Below are 18,713 nucleotides of genomic sequence, written 5' to 3' on the forward strand. Positions count from 1 at the left end.
TCCGATGTAGGCTGACCAGAGCAATATGCAGTGGAACTCTCATCTTCCTAGGCTTGGCTATTACTAAGCTTCTTTCAATGAATATTTGGAAGGTAATAGATTCTTCTCTGTCCTCCAACATGGTTGAATTGAATGGAGCTTGCATTCCAATATAATCTCAGAACTAGTTCAAAGACATTTTGCTCTCCCCTATTCTGCTTATAGTCACTTCAGTTTACCTCTGTTTTTCTGGGCACTTTGTAAATCTGAAACAAAACCAAAAGAGGAAATAAGATTAAAATTCCAGCACAATGTAAAGCAGCACAACATAACTGCAGCCACAGGGGCTGGGGATTTGAACCATTCATCTTTTACCCAGTCAGGGATTGCTCAGACTCAGCTCTGGTCAATCCTGAGTTCTATTAAAAATATTAGGGCCCCCATTCTCATATTTTTGAGCTATTAGAAAGTCCACACCCTAGTCCCAAGGAGAGTATTAATAATAAATAGAAGCAATTAGCAAATATATTCAAATAAATAAGATATTTTGTAGTAAATTTACTTCTGAACAAAACCTATTAAGCAATAAGGATCATAGTGTACATCAACAGAATGATTATAACAGAGTTTCTAAAACATTAACCATTGGCATAATTTTCTGGGAGGCTGGGAGTCAGTCCTCACTAGTATAAAAAAGCAATTTTTCCATGCCTTTTAACTAATTATTTTCCATTTTGCATCTCTGCCAAGATTTCATTAAACTTGCAAATTTACTTTCCTTTCTGGTGGTCTTTTCACCAAAGATGTTCCCCTTCATTCAAATACATTGAGAGAGGTGGGCGTGAGAGAGAAAGAGAAAGGGAAGGAGAGAGAGAAAGAGAGAGAGAATGGTTTCAATCTGTATTCTGACACAACCAGTTCCTTCTCTGGGTATAAATAGGATTTTTAATCATAAGCACTTCAGAATATTCATGGATGATAGTGCTACTGGGAATAGCAGTCTTTAATGCTTGGTCATCCCAGAACATTGCTATTACTTTGTATATAGCACATTTAATTTGCGTTGATGGAGAAATTTCCAGATGTTTTTTTAAGAGCATCCTGGTCATCATTTTCCATAAGATGATAATATTCTAACACAAATACATACTGTATGTTATTGACTCCTTTCCCAATTTATGGGCATCCTCTGAATTTCCTATACTACAAAATTAATTCCTCTTGTGCTTGCTATTAATAGAAATATGTCTCTATTTTCTCTAAATTTGAAAGATCCTTCAATTTGTGGCATAAATTGAACATGAAAATAAACATGGTTTTTTAAATACACAGATAAGGCCTCTTGGATCATGTTTTAATCAGTATTCTTAAAATAAGGTTCACTTCTGATACAGGTCTACTTCTTTTTCTTTGTCTAATTTATGTCAACAGATTTGTGCATCAAAACAATAAATGTGTTATACAAGAAGCTTCATAAGATGCCTTCTCTCTCTCTCTCTCTCCCCCCACCCCCCCCACACACACACACAAATATATACTTTATATAAGTGGAACCTAAAAATTATTTATTTTTAAAAAGTTTAACAGAATTCAGCATGAAGTTCATCTCAACTCTTCCTGATTGTAAAAGAGGAAGAGAGATACCAACCCATCCTATCCCCAGACTTCTAACCTGGCCTCTTCCAGGTGTCAGTGGAGAATGAGAGATTTCCTTGCATTTTCTTCTGCTCTCCTTCTTGTACTTCTCCACGATAGGAAAGAGAAAAAGAGTCTATTCTTCTTTGTTCATTTTGTATATTTCCTGGATTGGCCCACTCCTGCATGTTACTCCCCTTTATTCTCTCCATATTTCTGCTGGACCAGCCTGGATAGTGTGCAAGAGAAAAAAATAACATTCCATCTGATTCTCCTATTAGTCCCTTCCCCTAAGTAGACAAATGAACAAGAAGCTTCTATTCTGAAGGCAAGCCCTAAGAATACTGATAATGTCTCTGAATTCATTTATCAATGATTAATAAGCTCACACCCAGTTGCAACCTTCTCTTCTTGATGATTCTGAAACACAGACTCTTTTTAACCATCCCTTTTAACCCAACTCCCACAACCTTCCATTCTAGACCTACCCATTCCTTTTACTTTGCTTTCTGGAATGCAGTCTCCATTGATAACACCTGTGTTTTCTTCTTTAAAACATTTCCTCTCCCACTCCTTTCATATTTTGTTTCCCACTGAAAATAGCCTTCTTCCTTATTCCAGTCTACTTGGTCTCCCTTTCCAGCACTGGTTATCTTTTTACTCATTTTCCCATGCACTGTTTAAAATGAGGCTGTTAGAATATCCAGACTACCCTCTATGAACGTCTTTCAGTAACTTCTCTCTTTGTGTTTCACTTAATCCAGATCTACTACTCAATTAAATTCTGGTAGCTTTTTTTTATTGATCCCCAGGACATCCCCCCATTTTTTGCAAAGAGTTCAGTCACTGGCTCACCTTCTTTCTTTTCTCCCCACCTCCTGGCTTCATGATATAAGATTTCAGGAAACATATTGATACTTCCCCAAATAGAAAAGGAATATTCACTCTCATCTCCCAGTTCTTCAACATTTTTCTTTCATAAGACCTGCTTCCTCACCACACCTCAGCTTCACAGAGATGACCATGTCTTTCATCTTGTGGTCCCCCATACATTCACGACTTCTATGCTTATAAACTCTGAAATTCCCTTATACTCCACAACCTCTCCCTCTGCCACAAAACCCCAAACCTCACTGTTCATTCTCACTGCGACATTCCATCCCTCAATACTTCTCTGTTTTTTCTCAAACTATTACCCCTGCATTGAAAAATTCTCTTCTTTTCTTCATCTTGACCCCCAATGAATTACTTTTACTCTACACAATCCTTTTTATCCCCCAATCATCCTTTCTATAGTTATTCTATCAAGGATCTTGCCCTTTCTAAACTCAGCAGTCGATTATTCCTACCAGCCACAGCCTTTGCTTCAGATAGCTGAAAAACTGGAGAAAAACCACATAATTGTGTGCCTAACTCAGAGGTAGAAGACCTGGATTATTATTACACTTGGTTCACCTACAAATTCTCCTTGCGATCTTTGGTGTGTGACTTCTGTCTAGACCTGTGTCATAACATAAGAGAGTATTGAATGAGACACTACTCCAATGCTTAACAACTTTGTGACCTTGGATACATAATTTACTCTCTCTATACCTCTGTTTTCTTATTGAGTGGCCTGGACTCAAAGGCCCCTAAAGTTCCTAATAATTTTCAATTTATAATTCTTTAATAAGGCTAATTCTACTCGATAGCTTGCTTCCAAGTGATTTTCCAATCACTGAGTTTTTCCAAGTATAAATATATTCTAAATTATTACACTGGGCTTTGGCACAGATAAAATGTGAGGATTAGGCTAGATCATAGTCTCTTGAAACTCTAAATCTATAACCCTTTGAACCTTCTTTTTTCCTGTCACCTAGGAATTAGAAAGAGAAATTTTCTGTCTTCCAAGCAGAATAATTATAATCCCTATTTCACATGGCAGCTTTTCAAATACTTGAACACCTTCAATATGCTCATTTATATAAAAAATACAGCTAGGATTTTTTATAACACCTGCTATTTGCAAGTCTCCTTCTGTGTGCTTTATAATCATTATCTCATTTCATCCTCACAACAACCTTGAAAGGCAGGTAATCCCCATTATGATCTCCATTCTACATTTGAGAAAAATGAAGTAAATTAAAACTAAATGACTTGCCTAACATCACGTCACTAATATCTCAGGCTAGATTTGAACTTAGATCCTCTTGATCCCATGTCCAATATGGTATTCAGTGAACCACCGAGCTTCCCCAACATGGCCACCTTAAATATCCCCTTTCTTAATCAGGTTCTCACTTGGCATCAGTTAAAGGCCCTTAACCACCCTGATTTCCCTTCCCTGGAATCTCAATTTGTAAATGTCCTTCCTAATGCATGGCACCTAAAACTAAAATCAGTAATACTTCCTATATAGGCTGACCAGAGCAATATACAGTGGAACTCTCATCTTCCTAATCTTGGCTATTATTAAACTTCTTTCAATGAATATTCGGAAGGTAATAGATTCTTCTCTGTCATCCAACATGGTTGAATTAAATGGAGCTTGCATTCCAATTTAATCTCAGAACTAGTTCAAAGACATTTTGCTCTCCCCTATTCTGCTTATAGTCACTTCAGTTTACCTCTGTTTTTCTGGGCACTTTGTAAATCTGAAACAAAACCAAAAGAGGAAATAAGATTAAAATTCCAGCACAACGTAAAGAAGCACAACATAACTGCAGCCACAGGGGCTGGGGATTTGAACCATTCATCTTTTACCCAGTCATTAGTGATTGCTCAGACTCAGCTCTGGTCAATCCTGAGTTCTATGAAAAATATTAAGGCCCCCATTCTCATATTTTTGAGCCATTAGAAAGTCCACACCCTAGTCCCAAGGAGAGTGTTAATAATAAACATTACAATTCACAACTAGATTCTTGCCCCAAAATAGAAGCAATTAGCAAATATATTTAAATAAATATTTTGTAGTAAATTTACTTCTGAACAAAACCTATTAAGCAATAAGGATCATAGTGTACATCAACAGAATGATTATAACAGAGTTTCTAAAACATTAACCATTAACATAATTTTCTGGGAGGCTGGGAGTCAGGCCTCACTAGTATAAAAAAGCAATTTTTCCATGCCTTTTAACTAATTATTGTCCATTTTGCATCTCTGCCAAGATTTCATTCAAGCTCCAACTTTAGTTTCCTTTCTGGTGGTCTTTTCACCAAAGATGTTCCGCTTCATTCAAATACATTGAGAGAGGTGGAGGTGAGAGAGAAAGAGAGAGGGAAGGAGAGAGAGAAAGAGAGAGAGAATGGTTTCAATCTGTATTCTGACACAATCAGTTCCTTCTTTGGGTATAAATAGGATTTTTAATCATAAACCTTTCAGAATATTCTTGGATGATATTGCTGCTGGGAATAGCAATCATTAACGCTTGGTCATCCCAGAACATTGCTATTACTTTGTATATAACACATTTAATTTGCGTTGATGGAGGAATTTCCAGATGTTTTTGAGAGCATCCTGGTCATCATTTTCCATAAGATGATAATATTCTAACACAAATACATACTGCATGTTATTGAGTCCTTTTCCAATTGATGGCCATCCTCTGAATTTCCTATACTACAAAATTAATTCCTCTTGTGCTTGCTATTAATAGAAATATGTCTCTATTTTCTCTAAATTTGAAAGATCCTTGAATTTCTGGCATAAATTCAACGTGGTAAATAAACATGATTTTTTGAATACACAGCAATGGCCTCTTTGATCATATTTTAAACAGTATTCTTAAAATAAGGTTCACTTCTGATACAGGTCTACCTCTTTTTCTTTGCCTAATTTATGTCAACTGATTTGTGCATCAGAACAATAAATGTGTCATACAAGAAGCTTCATAACATGCCTTCTCTCTCTTTCTCTCTCCCCTCTCTTCTATCTTTTCTCTCTCTATACACACACACACACACACACACACACACACACACACACACACACACAAATATATAGTTTATATAAGTGGGACCTAAAAATCATTTATTTTTACAATATTTAATAGAATTCACCTTGAAATTCATCTCAACTCTTCCTGATTGTAAAAGAGGAAGAGAGATACCAATCCATCCTATCCCCAGACTTCTAACCTGGCCTCTTCCAGGTGTCAGTGGAGAAATGGAGATTTCCTTCCATTTTCTTCTGCTCTCCTTCTTGTACTTCTCCACGATAGGAAAGAGAGGAAGGGTCTATTCTTCTTCGTTCATTTTGTATATTTCCTGGATTGGCCCACTCCTGCGTGTTACTCCCCTTTATTCTCTCCACATTTCTGTTGGACCAGTCTGGATAGTGTGCAAGAGAAAAAAATAACATTCCATCCGATTCTCCCATTAGTCCCTTCCCCTAAGTAGACAAATGAACAAGAAGCTTCTATTCTGAAGGCAAGCCCTAAGAATACTGATAATGTCTCTGAATTCATTTATCAATGATTAATAAGCTCACACCTAGTTGCAACCTTCTCTTCTTGATGATTCTGAAACACAGACTCTTTTTAACCATCCCTTTTAACCCAACTCCCACAACCTTCCATTCTAGACCTACCCATCCCTTCTACTGTGCTCCCTGGAATGCAGTCTCCATTGAAAACACGTGTGTTTTCTTCTTTAAAACATTTCCTCTCCCACTCCTTTCATATTTGGTTTCCCACTGAAAATAGCCTCCTTCCTTATTCCAGTCTACTTGGTCTCCCTTTCCAGCACTGGTTATCTTTTTACTCATTTTCCCATGCACTGTTTAAAATGAGGCAGTTAAAATGTCCAGACTACCCTCTATGAATGTCTTTCAGTAACTTCTCTCTTTGTGTTTCACTTAATCCGGATCTACTACTCAATTAAATTCTGGTAGCTTTTGTTTATTGATCCCTAGGACATCCCCCCATTTTTTGCAAAGAGTTCAGTCACTGGCTCACCTTCTTTCTTTTCTCCCCACCTCCCGGCTTCATGATATAAGATTTCAGGAAATATATTGATACTCCCCCAAATAGAAAAGGAATATTCACTCTCATCTCCCAGTTCTTCAACATTTTTCTTTCATAAGACCTGCTTCCTCACCACACCTCAGCTTCACAGAGATGTTCATGTCCTGCATCTTCTGGTCCCCCATACATCCATGACTTCTATGCTTATAAGCTCTGAAATTTCATTATACTCCACAACCTCTCCCTCTGCCACAAAACTCCAAACCTCACTGTTCATTCTCACTGCGACCTTCCATCCCTCAATACTTCTCTGTTTTTTTCTCAAACTATTACCCCTGCATTGAAAAATTCTCTTCCTTTCTTCATCTTCATCCCCTGATGAATTAGTTTAACTCCACACAATCCTTTTTTGCCCCCAATTATCCTTTCTATACTTATTCTATCAATGACCTTGCCCTTTCTGCACTCAGCAGTCAATTATTCCTACCAGCCACAACCTTTGCTTCAGATAGCTGAAAAACTGGAGAAAAACCACATAATTGTGTGCCTAACTCAGAGGTAGAAGACCTGGATTATTATTACACTTGGTTCACCTACAAATTCTCCTTGCGATCTTTGGTGTGTGACTTCTGTCTAGACCTGTGTCATAACATAAGAGAGTATTGAATGAGACACTACTCCAATGCTTAACAACTTTGTGACCTTGGATACATAATTTACTCTCTCTATACCTCTGTTTTCTTATTGAGTGGCCTGGACTCAAAGGCCCCTAAAGTTCCTAATAATTTTCAATTTATAATTCTTTAATAAGGCTAATTCTACTCAATAGCTTGCTTCCAAGTGATTTCCCAATCACTGAGTTTTTCCAAGTGTAACTATCTTCTAAATTATTACACTGGGCTTTGGCACAGATAAAATGCGAGGATTAGGCTAGATCATAGTCTCTTGAAACTCTAAATCTATAACCCTTTGAACCTTCTTTTTTCCTGTCACCTAGGAATTAGAAAGAGAAATTTTCTGTCTTCCAAGCAGAATAATTATAATCCCTATTTCACATGGCAGCTTTTCAAATACTTGAAAACCTTCAATATGTTCATTTATATAAAAACTACAGCCAGGATTTTTTATAGCACCTGCTATTTGCAAGCCTCCTTGTGTGTGCTTTATAATCATTATCTCATTTCATCCTCACAACAACCTTGAAAGGCAGGTAATCCCCATTATGATCTCCATTCTACATTTGAGAAAAATTAGGTAAATTAAAACTAAATGACTTGCCTAACATCACGTCACTAATATCTCAGGCTAGATTTGAACTTAGATCCTCTTGATCCCATGTCCAATATGGTATTCAGTGAACCACCGAGCTTCCTCAACATGGCCACCTTAAATATCCCCTTTCTTAATCAGGTTCTCACTTGGCATCAGTTAAAGGCCCTTAACCACCCTGATTTCCCTTCCCTGGAATCTCAATTTGTAAATATCCTTCCTAATGCATGGCACCTAAAACCAAAATCAGTAATACTTCCGATATAGGCTGACCAGAGCAATATACAGTGGAACTCTCATCTTCCTAGTCTTGGCTATTATTAAGCTTCTTTCAATGAATATTTGGAAGGTAATAGATTCTTCTCTGTCATCCAACACTGTTGAATTAAATGGAGCTTGCAGTCTGATATAATCTCAGAACTAGTTCAAAGACATTTTGCTCTCCCCTATTCTGCTTATAGTCGCTTCAGTTTACCTCTGTGTTTCTGGGCACTTTGTAAATCTGAAACAAAACCAAAAGAGGAAATAAGATTAAAATTCCAGCACAATGTAAAGCAGCACAACATAACTGCAGCCACAGGGGCTGGGGATTTGAACCATTCATCTTTTACCCAGTCAGGGATTGCTCAGACTCAGCTCTGGTCAATCCTGAGTTCTATGAAAAATATTAAGGCCCCCATTCTCATATTTTTGAGCCATTAGAAAGTCTACCCCTAGTCCCAAGGAGAATGTTAATAATAAACATTATAATTCACAACTAGATTCTTGCCCCAAAATAGAAGCAATTAGCAAATATATTCAAAGCACAAATAAAATAAGATATTTTGTAGTAAATTTACTTCTGAACAAAACCTATTAAGCAATAAGGATCATAGTGTACATCAACCGAATGATTATAACAGAGTTCGTAAAACATTAACCATTGGCATAATTTTCTAGGAGGCTGGGAGTCAGGCCTCACTAGTATAAAAAACCAGTTTTTCCATGCCTTTTAACTAATTATTGTTCATTTTGCATCTCTGCCAAGATTTCATTAAACCTGCAACTTTAGTTTCCTTTCTGGTGGTCTTTTCACCAAAGATGTTCCCCTTCATTCAAATACATTGAGAGAGGTGGAGGTGAGAGAGAAAGAGAGAGGGAAGGAGAGAGAGAAAGAGAGAGAGAATGGTTTCAATCTGTATTCTGACACAATCAGTTCCTTCTTTGGGTATAAATAGGATTTTTAATCATAAACCTTTCAGAATATTCTTGGATGATATTGCTGCTGGGAATAGCAATCATTAACGCTTGGTCATCCCAGAACATTGCTATTACTTTGTATATAACACATTTAATTTGCGTTGATGGAGGAATTTCCAGATGTTTTTGAGAGCATCCTGGTCATCATTTTCCATAAGATGATAATATTCTAACACAAATACATACTGCATGTTATTGAGTCCTTTTCCAATTGATGGCCATCCTCTGAATTTCCTATACTACAAAATTAATTCCTCTTGTGCTTGCTATTAATAGAAATATGTCTCTATTTTCTCTAAATTGGAAAGATCCTTGAATTTCTGGCATAAATTCAACGTGGTAAACAAACATGATTTTTTGAATACACAGCAATGGCCTCTTTGATCATATTTTAAACAGTATTCTTAAAATAAGGTTCACTTCTGATACAGGTCTACCTCTTTTTCTTTGCCTAATTTATGTCAACTGATTTGTGCATCAGAACAATAAATGTGTCATACAAGAAGCTTCATAACATGCCTTCTCTCTCTCCTCTCTTCTATCTTTTCTCTGTCTAAATACACACACACACACACACACACACACAAATATATAGTTTATATAAGTGGGACCTAAAAATCATTTATTTTTACAATATTTAATAGAATTCACCTTGAAATTCATCTCAATTCTTCCTGATTGTAAAAGAGGAAGAGAGATACCAATCCATCCTATCCCCAGACTTCTAACCTGGCCTCTTCCAGGTGTCAGTGGAGAACGAGAGATTTCCTTGCATTTTCTTCTGCTCTCCTTCTTGTACTTCTCCACGATAGGAAAGAGAGGAAGGGTGTATTCTTCTTTGTTCATTTTGTATATTTCCTGGATTGGCCCACTCCTGCGTGTTACTCCCCTTTATTCTCTCCATATTTCTGCTGGACCAGCCTGGATAGTGTGCAAGAGAAAAAAATAACATTCCATCCGATTCTCCCATTAGTCCCTTCCCCTAAGTAGACAAATGAACAAGAAGCTTCTATTCTGAAGGCAAGCCCTAAGAATACTGATAATGTCTCTGAATTCATTTATCAATGATTAATAAGCTCACACCTAGTTGCAACCTTCTCTTCTTGATGATTCTGAAACACAGACTCTTTTTAACCATCCCTTTTAACCCAACTCCCACAACCTTCCATTCTAGACCTACCCATCCCTTCTACTGTGCTCCCTGGAATGCAGTCTCCATTGAAAACACATGTGTTTTCTTCTTTAAAACATTTCCTCTCCCACTCCTTTCATATTTTGTTTCCCACTGAAAATAGCCTCCTTCCTTATTCCAGTCTACTTGGTCTCCCTTTCCAGCACTGATTATCTTTTTACTCATTTTCCCATGCACTGTTTAAAATGAGGCAGTTAAAATGTCCAGACTATCCTCTATGAATGTCTTTCAGTAACTTCTCTCTTTGTGTTTCACTTAATCCGGATCTACTACTCAATTAAATTCTGGTAACTTTTGTTTATTGATCCCCAGGACATCCCCCCATTTTTTGCAAAGAGTTCAGTCACTGGCTCACCTTCTTTCTTTTCTCCCCACCTCCCGGCTTCATGATATAAGATTTCAGGAAATATATTGATACTCCCCCAAATAGAAAAGGAATATTCACTCTCATCTCCCAGTTCTTCAACATTTTTCTTTCATAAGACCTGCTTCCTCACCACACCTCAGCTTCACAGAGATGACCATGTTTTTCATCTTGTGGTCCCCCATACATTCACAACTTCTATAGTTATAAACTCTGAAATTCCCTTATACTCCACACCTCCACACACATTTCTGCCACAAAATCCCAAACCTCACTGTTCATTCTCACTGTGACCTTCCATCCCTCTACTTCTCTGTTTTTTCTCAAACTATTACCCCTGCATTGAAAAATTCTCTTCCTTTCTTCATCTTGACCCCCCGATGAATTAGATTAACTCTACACAATCCTTTTTTTCCCCCAATTATCTTTTCTATACTAATTCTATCAAGGACCTTGCCCTTTCTACACTCAGCAGTCAATTATTCCTACCAGCCACAGCCTTTGCTTCAGATAGCTGATAAAACTGGAGAAAAACCACATAATTGTGTGCCTAACTCAGAGGTAGACCTGGATTATTATTACACTTGGTTCACCTACAAATTCTCCTTGCGATCTTTGGTGTGTGACTTCTGTCTAGACCTGTGTCATAACATAAGAGAGTATTGAATGAGACACTACTCCAATGCGAAACAATTTTGTGACCTTGGATACATAATTTACTCTCTCTATACCTCTGTTTTCTTATTGAGTGGCCTGGACTCAAAGGCCCCTAAAGTTCCTAATAATTTTCAATTTATAATTCTTTAATAAGGCTAATTCTACTCGATAGCTTGCTTCCAAGTGATTTCCCAATCACTGAGTTTTTCCAAGTGTAACTATCTTCTAAATTATTGTTACACTGGACTTTGGCACAGGCAAAATGAAAGAATGAGGCTAGATCCCTAGTCTCTTGAAGCTCTAAATCTATAACCCTTTGAACCTTCTTTTTTCTTGTCACCTAGGAATTAGAAAGAGAAATTCTCTGTCTTCCAAGCAGAATAATTATAATCCCTATTTCACATGGCAGCTTTTGAAATACTTGAACACTTTCAATATGTTCATTTATATAAAAAATACAGCTAGGATTTTTTATAGCACCTGCTATTTGCAAGCCTCTTTCTGTGTGCTTTATAATCATTATCTCATTTCATCCTCACAACAACTTTGAAAGGTAGGGAATCCCCATTATGATCTCCATTCTACAATTGAGAAAAATGAGGTAAACTAAAACTAAATGACTTGCCTAACATCATGTCACTAATGTCTCAGGTTGGATTTGAACTTAGATCCTCTTGACTCCATGACCAATATGGTATTCAGTGCACCACTGAGCTTCCCCAACATGTCCACCTTAAATATCCCCTTTCTTAATCAGATTCTCACTTGGCATCAGTTTAAGGCCCTTAACCACCCTGATTTCCCTTTCCTAGAATCTCAATTTATAAATGTCATTCCTAATGTGTAGCACCCAAAACCAAAATCAGTAATACTTCCGATATAGGCTGACCAGAGCAATATACAGTGGAACTCTCATCTTCCTAGTCTTGGATATTATTAAACTTCTTTCAATGAATATTTGGAAGGTAATAGATCCTTCTCTGTCATCCAACACTGTTGAATTAAATGGAGCTTGCATTCCAATATAATCTCAGAACTAGTTCAAAGACATTTTGGTCTCCCCTATTCTGCTTATAGTCGCTTCAGTTTACCTCTGTTTTTCTGGGCACTTTGTAAATCTGAAACAAAACCAAAAGAGGAAATAAGATTAAAATTCCAACACAAGGTAAAGAAGCACAACATAACTGCAGCCACAGGGGCTGGGGATTTGAACCATTCATCTTTTACCCAGTCATTAGGGATTGCTCAGACTCAGCTCTGGTCAATCCTGAGTTCTATTAAAAATATTAGGGCCCGCATTCTCATATTTTTGAGCCATTAGAAAGTCTACCCCTAGTCCCAAGGAGAATGTTAATAATAAACATTATAATTCACAACTAGATTCTTGCCCCAAAATAGAAGCAATTAGCAAATATATTCAAAAAACAAATAAAATAAGATATTTTGTAGTAAATTTACTTCTGAACAAAACCTATTAAGCGATAAGGATCATAGTATACATCAACAGAATGATTATAACAGAGTTTGTAAAACATTAACCATTGGCATAATTTTCTGGGAGACTGGGAGTCAGGCCTCACTAGTATAAAAAAGCAGTTTTTGCATGGTTTTAACTAATTATTTTCCATTTTGCATCTCTGCCAAGATTTCATTCAAGCTCCAACTTTAGTTTCCTTTCTGGTGGTCTTTTCACCAAAGATGTTCCCCTTTATTCAAATACATTGAGAGAGGTGGGGGTGAGGGAGAAAGAGAGAGGGAGGGGCAGAGAGAAAGAGAATGGTTTCAATCTGTATTCTGACACAATCAGTTCCTTCTATGGGTATAATAGGATTTTTAATCATAAGCCCTTCAGAATATTCATAGACGATGGTGCTGCTGGGAAAAGCAGTCATTAACGCTTGGTCATCCCAGAACATTGCTATTACTTTGTATATAACACATTTAATTTGCATTGATGGAGGAGTTTTTTTGAGATTTTTTTTGAGAGCATCCTGGTCATCATTTTCCATAAGATGATAATATTCTAACACAAATACATACTGTATGTTATTGAGTCCTTTCCCAATTGATGGGCATCCTCTGAATTTCCTATACTACAAAATTAATTCCTCTTGTGCTTGCTATTAATAGAAGTATGTCTCTATTATGTCTAAATTTGAAAGATCCTTGAATATCTGGCAAAAATTCAACTTGGTAAAAAAACATGATTTTTTGAATACACAGCTATGGCCTCTTGGATCATGTTTTAATCAGTATTCTTAAAATAAGGTTCACTTCTGATACAGGTCTACTTCTTTTTCTTTGCCTAATTTATGTCAACTGATTTGTGCATGAACACAATAAATGTGTCATATAAGAAGCTTCATAAGATGCCTTCTCTCTCTCTCCCCTCTCTTCTATTTTCTCTCTCTCTCTCTCTCTCTCTCTCTTCTCTCTTCTATGTTCTCTCTCTCTCTCTCTCTCTCTCTCTCTTTATACACACAAACACACACACACACACACACAAATATATACTTTATATAAGTGGAACCTAAAAATTATTTATTTTTTAAAAGTTTAATAGAATTCAGCATGAAGTTCATCTCAACTCTTCCTGATTGCAAAAGAGGAAGAGAGATACCAATCCATCCTATCCCCAGACTTCTAACCTGGCCTCTTCCAGGTGTCAGTGGAGAAATGGAGATTTCCTTCCATTTTCTTCTGCTCTCCTTCTTGTACTTCTCCACGATAGGAAAGAGAGGAAGGGTCTATTCTTCTTTGTTCATTTTGTATATTTCCTGGATTGGCCCACTCCTGCGTGTTACTCCCCTTTATTCTCTCCACAATTCTGCTGAACCAGCCTGGATAGTGTGCAAGAGAAAAAAATAACATTCCATCCGATTCTCCCATTAGTCCCTTCCCCTAAGTAGACAAATGAACAAGAAGTTTCTATTCTGAAGGCAAGCCCTAAGAATACTGATAATGTCTCTGAATTCATTTATCAATGATTAATAAGCTCACACCCAGTTGCAACCTCCTCTTCTTAATGATTCTGAAACACAGCCTCTAATTATTCAAATTATTCCCATCCCTTTTAACCCAACTCCCACAACCTTCCATTCTAGACCTACCCATCCCTTCTACTTTGCTCTCTGGAATGCAGTCTCCATTGATAACACGTATGTTTTCTTCCTTAAAACATTTCCTTTCCCACTCCTTTCATATTTTGTTTCCCACTGAAAATAGCCTCCTTCCTTATTCCAGTCTACTTGGTCTCCCTTTCCAGCACTGGTTATCTTTTTACTCATTTTCCCATGCACTGTGTAACATGAGGCAGTTAGAATATCCAGACTACCCTCTATAAACGTCTTTCAGTAACTTCTCTCTTTGTGTTTCACTTAATCTGGATCTACTACACAATTAAATTCTGGTAGTTTTTGTTTATTGATACCCAGGACACCCCCCCAATTTTTGCAAAGAGTTCAGTCATTGGCTCACCTTCTTTCTTTTCTCCCCAACTCCCGGCTTCATGATATAAGATTTCAGGAAATATATTGATACTCCCCCAAATAGAAAAGGAATATTCACTCTCATCTCCCAGTTCTTCAACATTTTTCTTTCACAAGACCTGCTTCCTCACCACATCTCAGCTTCACAGAGATGTTCATGTCCTGCATCTTGTGGTCCCCCATACATTCACGACTTCTATGCTTATAAACTCTGAAATTCCCTTATACTCCACAACCTCTCCCTCTGCCACAAAACCCCAAACCTCACTGTTCATTCTCACTGTGACCTTCCATCCCTCTACTTCTCTGTTTTTTTCTCAAACTATTACCCCTGCATTGGAAAATTCTCTTCTCTTCTTCATCTTCATCCCCTGATGAATTACTTTAACTCTTACACAATCCTTTTTTTCCCCCAATTATCCTTTCTATGCTATTCTATCAAGGACCTTGCCCTTTATAAACTCAGCAGTTGATTATTCCTACCAGCCACAGCCTTTGCTTCAGATAGCTGATAAAACTGGAGAAAAACCACATAATTGTGTGCCTAACTCAGAGGTAGAAGACCTGGATTATTATTACACTTGGTTCACCTACAAATTCTCCTTGCAATCTTTTGTGTGTGACTTCTGTCTAGACCTGTGTCATAACGTAAGAGGGTATTGAATGAGACACTACTCCAACTCTTAACAACTTTATGACTTTGGATTCCTAATTTAATCTCTCTATTCCTGTTTTCTTATTGAGTAGATTGGATTCAAAGGCCCCTAAGTTTCCTAATGATTTTCAATTTATAATTCTTTAATAAGGCTAATTCTACTGGATAGCTTGCTTCCAAGTGATTTCCCAATCACTGAGTTTTTCCAAGTGTAACTATCTTCTAAATTATTACACTGGGCTTTGGCACAGATAAAATGAGAGGATGAGTTTCTTGAAACTCTAAATCTATAACCCTTTGAACCTTCTTTTTGCTTGTCACCTAGGAATTAGAAAGAGAAATTTTCTGTCTTCCAAGCAGAATAATTATAATCCCTATTTCACATGGCAGCTTTTCAAATACTTGAACACCTTCAATATGCTCATTTATATAAAAAATACAGCTAGGATTTTTTATAACACCTGCTATTTGTAAGCTTCTGTGTGCTTTATAATCATTATCTCATTTCATCTTCACAACAGCCTTGAAAGGCAGGGAATCCCAATTGTGATCTCCATTCTACAATTGAGAAATATGAGGTAAACTAAAACTAAATGACTTGCCTAACATCACGTCACTACTGTCTCAGGCTGGGTTTGAACTTAGATGCTCTTGACTCCATGTCCAATATGGTATTCAGTGCACCACCGAGATTCCCCAACATGTGCACCTTAAATATCCTCTTTCTTAATCAGGTTCTCACTTGGCATCAATTTAAGGCCCTTAACCACCCTGACTTCCCTTCCCTGGAATCTCAATTTATAAATGTCCTTCCTAATGTGTAGCACCCAAAACCAAAATCAGTAATACTTCCGATGTAGGCTGACCAGAGCAATATACAGTGGAACTCTCATCTTCCTAGTCTTGGCTATTATTAAGCTTCTTTCAATGAATATTTGGAAGGTAATAGATTCTTCTCTGTCATCCAATATTGTTGAATTAAATGGAGCTTACATTCCAATAAAATCTCAGAACTAGTTCAAAGACATTTTGCTCTCCCCATTTTGCTTATCGTCGCTTCAGTTTACCTCTGTTTTTCTGGGCACTTTGTAAATCTGAAACAAAACCAAAAGAGGAAATAAGATTAAAATTCCAACACAAGGTAAAGAAGCACAACATAACTGCAGCCACAGGGGCTGGGGATTTGAACCATTCATCTTTTACCCAGTCATTAGGGATTGCTCAGACTCAGCTCTGGTCAATCCTGAGTTCTATTAAAAATATTAGGGCCCGCATTCTCATATTTTTGAGCCATTAGAAAGTCTACCCCTAGTCCCAAGGAGAATGTTAATAATAAACATTATAATTCACAACTAGATTCTTGCCCCAAAATAGAAGCAATTAGCAAATATATTCAAAAAACAAATAAAATAAGATATTTTGTAGTAAATTTACTTCTGAACAAAACCTATTAAGCGATAAGGATCATAGTATACATCAACAGAATGATTATAACAGAGTTTGTAAAACATTAACCATTGGCATAATTTTCTGGGAGACTGGGAGTCAGGCCTCACTAGTATAAAAAAGCAGTTTTTGCATGGTTTTAACTAATTATTTTCCATTTTGCATCTCTGCCAAGATTTCATTCAAGCTCCAACTTTAGTTTCCTTTCTGGTGGTCTTTTCACCAAAGATGTTCCCCTTTATTCAAATACATTGAGAGAGGTGGGGGTGAGGGAGAAAGAGAGAGGGAGGGGCAGAGAGAAAGAGAATGGTTTCAATCTGTATTCTGACACAATCAGTTCCTTCTATGGGTATAATAGGATTTTTAATCATAAGCCCTTCAGAATATTCATAGACGATGGTGCTGCTGGGAAAAGCAGTCATTAACGCTTGGTCATCCCAGAACATTGCTATTACTTTGTATATAACACATTTAATTTGCATTGATGGAGGAGTTTTTTTGAGATTTTTTTTGAGAGCATCCTGGTCATCATTTTCCATAAGATGATAATATTCTAACACAAATACATACTGTATGTTATTGAGTCCTTTCCCAATTGATGGGCATCCTCTGAATTTCCTATACTACAAAATTAATTCCTCTTGTGCTTGCTATTAATAGAAGTATGTCTCTATTATGTCTAAATTTGAAAGATCCTTGAATATCTGGCAAAAATTCAACTTGGTAAAAAAACATGATTTTTTGAATACACAGCTATGGCCTCTTGGATCATGTTTTAATCAGTATTCTTAAAATAAGGTTCACTTCTGATACAGGTCTACTTCTTTTTCTTTGCCTAATTTATGTCAACTGATTTGTGCATGAACACAATAAATGTGTCATATAAGAAGCTTCATAAGATGCCTTCTCTCTCTCTCCCCTCTCTTCTATTTTCTCTCTCTCTCTCTCTCTCTCTCTCTTCTCTCTTCTATGTTCTCTCTCTCTCTCTCTCTCTCTCTCTCTCTCTTTATACACACAAACACACACACACACACACACAAATATATACTTTATATAAGTGGAACCTAAAAATTATTTATTTTTTAAAAGTTTAATAGAATTCAGCATGAAGTTCATCTCAACTCTTCCTGATTGCAAAAGAGGAAGAGAGATACCAATCCATCCTATCCCCAGACTTCTAACCTGGCCTCTTCCAGGTGTCAGTGGAGAAATGGAGATTTCCTTCCATTTTCTTCTGCTCTCCTTCTTGTACTTCTCCACGATAGGAAAGAGAGGAAGGGTCTATTCTTCTTTGTTCATTTTGTATATTTCCTGGATTGGCCCACTCCTGCGTGTTACTCCCCTTTATTCTCTCCACAATTCTGCTGAACCAGCCTGGATAGTGTGCAAGAGAAAAAAATAACATTCCATCCGATTCTCCCATTAGTCCCTTCCCCTAAGTAGACAAATGAACAAGAAGTTTCTATTCTGAAGGCAAGCCCTAAGAATACTGATAATGTCTCTGAATTCATTTATCAATGATTAATAAGCTCACACCCAGTTGCAACCTCCTCTTCTTAATGATTCTGAAACACAGCCTCTAATTATTCAAATTATTCCCATCCCTTTTAACCCAACTCCCACAACCTTCCATTCTAGACCTACCCATCCCTTCTACTTTGCTCTCTGGAATGCAGTCTCCATTGATAACACGTATGTTTTCTTCCTTAAAACATTTCCTTTCCCACTCCTTTCATATTTTGTTTCCCACTGAAAATAGCCTCCTTCCTTATTCCAGTCTACTTGGTCTCCCTTTCCAGCACTGGTTATCTTTTTACTCATTTTCCCATGCACTGTGTAACATG

General features: G+C 37.1%; 1 protein-coding gene across 4 annotated transcripts in view; it reads right to left on the reverse strand.

Moving 5' to 3' along the window:
• The window catches only part of LOC127540545 (uncharacterized), a 63,245-nt gene that overhangs the window by 14,394 nt on the left and 30,138 nt on the right, over positions 1–18,713 (reverse strand). For 2 of the 4 annotated variants that reach the window (XM_051965267.1, XM_051965266.1), the window contains 10 exons: positions 18,052–18,243; positions 16,491–16,517; positions 13,929–14,120; positions 12,372–12,398; positions 9,797–9,988; positions 8,304–8,330; positions 5,733–5,924; positions 4,221–4,247; positions 1,652–1,843; positions 219–245 (listed from right to left, as the gene is read on the reverse strand). In XM_051965267.1, coding sequence (XP_051821227.1) covers positions 219–245; positions 1,652–1,843; positions 4,221–4,247; positions 5,733–5,924; positions 8,304–8,330; positions 9,797–9,988; positions 12,372–12,398; positions 13,929–14,120; positions 16,491–16,517; positions 18,052–18,243 — 1,095 coding nt within the window. The remainder of the gene's footprint in view (positions 1–218; positions 246–1,651; positions 1,844–4,220; positions 4,248–5,732; positions 5,925–8,303; positions 8,331–9,796; positions 9,989–12,371; positions 12,399–13,928; positions 14,121–16,490; positions 16,518–18,051; positions 18,244–18,713) is intronic. The other 2 variants (XM_051965268.1, XM_051965269.1) reach the window with 2 other exon arrangements.

This window comes from Antechinus flavipes, chromosome 6 (genome assembly GCF_016432865.1).
Source record: "Antechinus flavipes isolate AdamAnt ecotype Samford, QLD, Australia chromosome 6, AdamAnt_v2, whole genome shotgun sequence".
Lineage (NCBI taxonomy): Eukaryota > Metazoa > Chordata > Mammalia > Dasyuromorphia > Dasyuridae > Antechinus > Antechinus flavipes.